Consider the following 6,132-nt stretch of genomic DNA (forward strand, 5'->3'; position numbering starts at 1 on the left):
TGTGTCAAAGCATCAAGTGCACAATCCTGTTCAGAAAGTAGAAAGCAGTTAAGAGTGGGTGTTGAGGTATGATTGCCCACAGGTGGCACGGTAGGAGACAAAGCCAAAAAGTTAGTACATATTTGACTAACATGTATGCCTTCAATATGGAATCTCCATACAAGAAAGTGGCAATTTCTCTTTATTCTAAAAGACAACAAAAAACTCATTTCTTTTTCTGAGATTGCTCTGGCATGATGGCAGCCTCTGGTTTCGCTGCTTTGTTCATGGTGAGAGCTTCGGGCCTTTTTATCCTTTCAAAGCTATATCATTTAGTTTTTTCTTCAGAGGATACTATTCTAGTGCTAACCAGATAGAAGCCTTCCATTAATAAAGTGTCAATCAGGAAGCCAAGGACATTAGTTCCATTGGCCAATTTTCGGTTACCAGGTTTTATAGAAACATATCTAAGGACACATATCAAAAAATGTTTAAGTATAAAGCATCCCTTTAATAACTATAAAACTAAACACATAAATCTGACTTATAACCTCACATAAAGGTATCATACCATTTTGATCAGATATTTTTGACACTTCATTTATAAATCCAAATCAGTAATTTCAAGGTAGTGAAAATAGATACCTTGCTATGATTTCCAAAGTCATTTTAATTCTACATTTAGGAATATAACTAACACTGATGAATTTTCATTGAAAAACTATTTTTTAGAGCAATTTGGTCAAACTATTAAACATATTAAATATTGTTTTAATTAATCATTTAATGAACACTTTATACATTTACAATTTTCCCCCTAGATCTAATTTACCCATTATCAGCACTGATACTACCCACTTTCTTTTGTGATATACTCCTATCAAATGCATTTTCTTCAGGTAAATTTTGCAGATACAAAATATCAAGAAGAATTTATTGTCAAGTGTTTTAAAAACAATTTTATTCTCAGATTTTAAAAAAGATTTTATTTATTTTCAGAGAGAGGAGGGAGGGCAAAAGAGAGCGAGAGAAACATCATGTGTGAGAGGAACATCAATCTGTCGTCTCTCACATGCCACCAACTGGGGACCTGGCTTGCAACCCAGGCACGTGCCCTGACAGAAAACCGAACTGGTGGCCTTTCAGTTCACAGTCCAGTGCTCAATCCACTGAGCCACACCAGCCAGGGCTATTGTCAGTTTTTACCCAATAACTGTATAATGTTGAAAAGCAAAATATGGGGTCAAAAGGCCTCTGGAGTTGAAATGACAAAACTTTCTATTTCCTAGGAAACTTGGTAGAACTAATCCACATAATTCAAGAAAAATGTATTTGAACTTTGCAGATTGGTTGTATATTGGCTTTAATAATGTCAACATAATGTATTTGCATAGATATAGCTGTATTGCTCCTTCTTTATCGTCAAGAATATTTTATGTCTTTGTGTCCTCCCACCATTTGTCTATGAGATGTGAAGAGGCTAACTTAAATTAGTTTCAGGCAGCAGTTTTATGGGGTAAAAAGAGCCATAGGGATATATCCCAAGCCTCCTTTAATTATGATTGAAATAGAGTGGTTTATTGTAGCTCACATTTAGAAGCTCATTGTTGGCAAAGCAATTCAATAATAAAATGTAAGAATTAAACTACAAAGTACATATCAAGAAATGATTATGTCTGATATAGTAAATTTTTAACCTTAGTAAATCATTCCATCTACCCCCAAGCCCCAGATCTTGATTGTATAGCATAGAAACATTTTTCAAAGGGAAAAACTTACAGAACATCTCATAAAATTAAGATACAAATAGTATATGGTAGGTTATAACAAACTGGAATGCACTTCGCAAGAAATCACTGAGCCGAAGCACTTAATTCCCTATAAAGCCAGATTGAAAAATGATATTTCAAGGCACCAGAAAAGGATAGAAGAAACCAATGAGAAATAGAAAATCAAAACGTATTTTAAAAACTTAAAAGACAACTACACTTTTCCATTTGACACAGTTTAAAAAGGAAAAATGAGACAAACTAAATTCTACCAGAATTCTATGGTCTAGAATCCTGTAACCATAATGTGAGCTTGATAATGTCACCACATCTGCAACATGCAAGTTACATATTTCTAGTACTTTGAACTTGAGAGGTAATTACTGAGCAACATGCTAGGTTAACAAGACCTTTGAGTAGTAAATTACATTAGTAGAATATACTGAATGGCTGGATGACACACCAGACTCCTAGGAGCAATTAGGCTTATTCCTCTACTTTCCACCTTCAAATCACATCTGAATGGACAGAGTCAGACCAGGGAGTGAGCAAGATATAAAAATGATTGCTATTTGGCAGTCATTTAAGGTGGGTCTTTTAAGGCCACAGGTTTCATCCAGTCATCTGAAATCCCAATAATGTCACTTCATTCAGGTATGTCTCTACTTTGAAATTGGTACTATACAAAAAAAAAAAAAGCAAAAATTAAAAAATAAAAAAACTGGGATGGAAAAAAATCTGAACTGTAATGGCAAAGAATACTATTTGGGGATGAAAAGCTTTTTTTAATTTTAAAAATAGCTTCTGGTTTTGGGATATCTATTTTGGAAGTTTAAATAATACCATTCTCACATTAAGATGAAAAAGATTTGTAGTATTTCTACAACATTTTAATAACAAAGGGGAAGCCACTTGATGCTGTGTATATGCAAGAATATCCTAAGTTTCTAATCTTGTTTTTCAAGATTATAATTATTTTCTCCAAGTGCATAGTTTTTAAAGAGCATTTAGTATTTCCAGTATATCTTTTTTATCTTCTTAAAATCAATACTCCCATTTTTCCTTAGGTTTCCTTAGGATCCCTTTTTCAAAAGAGATCCCCAAAGATGTCAATAATTCAAAATAACAAAAAACTGGTAATTTCCCCTCTATGTTTTGAGTTGGCCAAAAAGTTGGTTTAGTTTTGTCCATAAAATAAAAAACACAGCCCTGGCTAATGTGGTTCAGTGGATTGAAAGCCAGCCTGCAAACCCAAAGGTCATCAGTTTGATTCCCAGTCCAGGCACATGCCTGAGTTGCAGGCCAGGTCCCTAGTTGGGGGTGTGTGAGAGGCAACTGATTGATTTATCTTTTCCACATTGATCTTTCTCTCCCTCTTTCTCTCCCTTCCTTCCCCTCTGAAAGTAAATAAGTAAAATCTTTTAAAAAAATAAACAACACATTTTTCATTTTCACCAATAACTTTATTGATTTGGATATTTTGAATAGGTTGGGTATCTCCCCCTATTGGCTTCTAGTGGGTAGGGGCCAGGGGTGCTGCTAAACCTCTTCCAATGCGTAAGACAGTTCCACAGCAACAAATTATTTGGCCAAAATGTCAATAGTACCAAGAAACTTCGCAAACCACTTTTGACACATTTGGTCAGCTACAGCACCTTGTCCATACACTGCACAAATTTTTCTTCTGCATTTCAGTTGTGTTTTCCTCTTTCTTGAAACAATAAAGCATAATATAACACACTGAAAATGTTGCGTATGTTCTTCCATCTTCAATGTTAAAATGGCTGCACAAAAATTCACCTTTTGTTTTTCACCATTTTTTTAAAAGTATGCTGATATGACAGCTGTCACAATACAATCTAACAAAAATTGTTTCTAATAAAGTTAAAGACAACTAAGCACTACTAGAGCCATTGTCTGGAAAAAACTGAACAAACTTTTTGGCCAACCCAATATGTTAGTGTCCCACCAATGAAAATGAAGTTATGCATAGAGGTATCTTAAAACCACTTGAGATGAGAGGGTCTTATTTTTCTTCACAATCAGCCTATTAATTCATCTGGCTGTCTTTTCCCAAAATGACATTCAACCTCTTTTTATATTTATAAAATATAAAAAGTTAAGAATATACTGCCCAGTGTTCTCCAGTTGCAAGACCAAGGGGTGTGTTGTGGGAGGGACAAAGGCCCGTCGTTCCTGAGGGCTTACTGTTGAAGAAAATATCCCAAAATAATGTCTACCTTTACTCCCCCTCCCAAAGTAATTTTAAGTACTGTAGGTAAAGAACATATGCGACTTTTTTTCGTTCTGAAAATTCAACCCAACTTTCGCAGTTAGTAAAATAATGGTGAGACAGCATTAAGATATATTTAAGGGGGAGGGGGTCCCTGACAGCAGAGTGGAAATTAGTCTTAGGGTCCAACTAAGAACAATAGAGGGAAAAAGTTAGTAACTGACTCAGGAGCAACTATCCTTAACAAACTGACAAATATCCCAATATTTTTAGATGTCTAAGAGTCCAAAGATGTAAAAGGAAAACAGATTTGCCATGGGATATATCCGTCTTAATGGTGTTTAAAAATAAAGTGGGATGGAGAAAAATCAGTAGTCAAATAATAAGGCCTGAAAAAATAAATACACATGAAGTATGAGATCAGGACAAACTATTGAACCTTCCCTATGCCACCCACTAAAAGAATCTCCTGGGGATAATAAATTAGTAAAAAATTCATTCCTAAGCCAAATACACTAGCAATGAATGGATCGTATATAAAGTTATTTCCTCCTACAACTTTAGGTACCACAGTCCAAGTTTTTCCTGGACAGTTTGGTTTATTCCTCTTGTCCCACATAATAACAATACCCTTTTTCACTCTGAAAAGTATCCCAGTTTGGACAATAGTTATCTGGTCATTCTACCCAACTCTACTAGTTACCACAAAACATTATTTTGAATCATCATTTTTTTCCAAGAAGAGTTTCAGGCATGAGAAACTTTCAGTTTTGAGGGGAAACATCAGGAACTGGTATAGAAGAGAGATGCTTCAAAGTACAAAATACCTGACCACAGTTTTGTTATCAGTAATGCTGTCTGAGCCTCACTGCGAAATTAGGTCATGGTAAGGTCTTTGTGAAGGCAGTGGAAGTAAGGTCATCTGAGGAGGGCAAGAATTACTACTCCAGGTTGGTGCTGACGATTGCTCTATAAACACTGTAATCCAGTTAGCATCTCAATTATTTTGCTGCAAGAACCAAACACCCTGAAAAAAAACCTGAGTGTTTTGGCTTAAGAAATGCACCTCCACAAGAGCAGGTCTTGGCTGTAGCAGGTGTTCTTGGTTTAAGAGATCAACTAGAGGATCAAGTTTATAGAAAAAAAGCCTCTCTCTGAAGCCTAAGATAGTCTAAAATAACAGTGGGTAATATAAGCCATTGAGTACTCAAAAAATCTAAGATTAAACTAAATAAATCACCATCCCTGTCCTCAAAAATCTGGCCACCAATCATCTTGAATTCTTGGTCTTGCCATCTAACATTCCTGTCAACCTAGAGGCAGGAAACTGCTTTATGGTAGAAAACCTGGTGAGTATCTTCCCTCCCACATTCAAAATTACCATTTCCTGGCCACTCCTCTTGCTTCAGACTAGAGGCTACAAACCATCAGTCACAGTTTTTAAAAATTGTAAATAAAACTATAACCATAAATGTTACTAGTTATGCATGATTGATTAAGTGGAGAGGGAAAATAAAAAAACAAGAGACCTAAATTTCCAGGTAACTACTATAAAGCAAATAGTGTATCCATAGCTGTGTTTGCAAATTTAAGTTGCTTGGGAACTTGCAGTATACAAAATAAAAAATAAAACAGATGTCAAATAGGTCCCTTTCTTGTATTCCATTAAAAAAAAAAAATTCTCCATGAAAAGCTATTGTAAATGTATATTTTTTTAAAAATGGGAACACAAAAGCACTCCCTCTCCCCGGACCTATCTACTATTAGTCCTCATGGCAGAGGTTAAGATTTACAGAGAAATATTGTCATTTCTGGATACCTTTAGCAATTTCAATCACGAATTAACTGTCAATTAAGAATTAGACAGCCATTACCTATACTTGCAGCCTGACTCTTCTCATAACTAGAGTGATTCTTCTCTACTTTAAATTTTGTTGACATCTTTTTTTCCCATCTTCTTTGTCTTCTCCTTTCAACCTGTTACAGAATGGGGGTCTCCAAAAATCCCCGGAGCCTGTGGGTTGGGGAATGGGGAAAGTAAACAGCTTTTAAGATGCCTTCACATGCCTGTGGCTAGTGGCTAGTGTCTTTGTTACACAAATAGCTTTGGTTCTTCCAAGGACCCAAGAAGATGGGAGGTGTTTTGGACCA

At 35.5% G+C, this 6,132-nt stretch overlaps 1 protein-coding gene across 1 annotated transcript; it reads right to left on the bottom strand.

The window, feature by feature from the left end:
• Positions 1–205: 205 nt before the first annotated feature.
• KCNRG (potassium channel regulator) lies at positions 206–5,371 on the bottom strand. Its single transcript, XM_090258452.1, is given in 6 exon segments — positions 206–446; positions 4,809–4,965; positions 4,968–5,016; positions 5,018–5,125; positions 5,127–5,272; positions 5,275–5,371. Coding segments are annotated over 6 exon segments (792 nt in total). The 5' UTR covers positions 5,366–5,371.
• Between the last annotated feature and the right edge of the window lie 761 nt (positions 5,372–6,132).

The sequence above is a fragment of the Furipterus horrens genome, unplaced genomic scaffold (assembly GCF_987537825.1).
Source record: "Furipterus horrens unplaced genomic scaffold, mFurHor1.1.pri manual_scaffold_12, whole genome shotgun sequence".
Classification (NCBI taxonomy): domain Eukaryota; kingdom Metazoa; phylum Chordata; class Mammalia; order Chiroptera; family Furipteridae; genus Furipterus; species Furipterus horrens.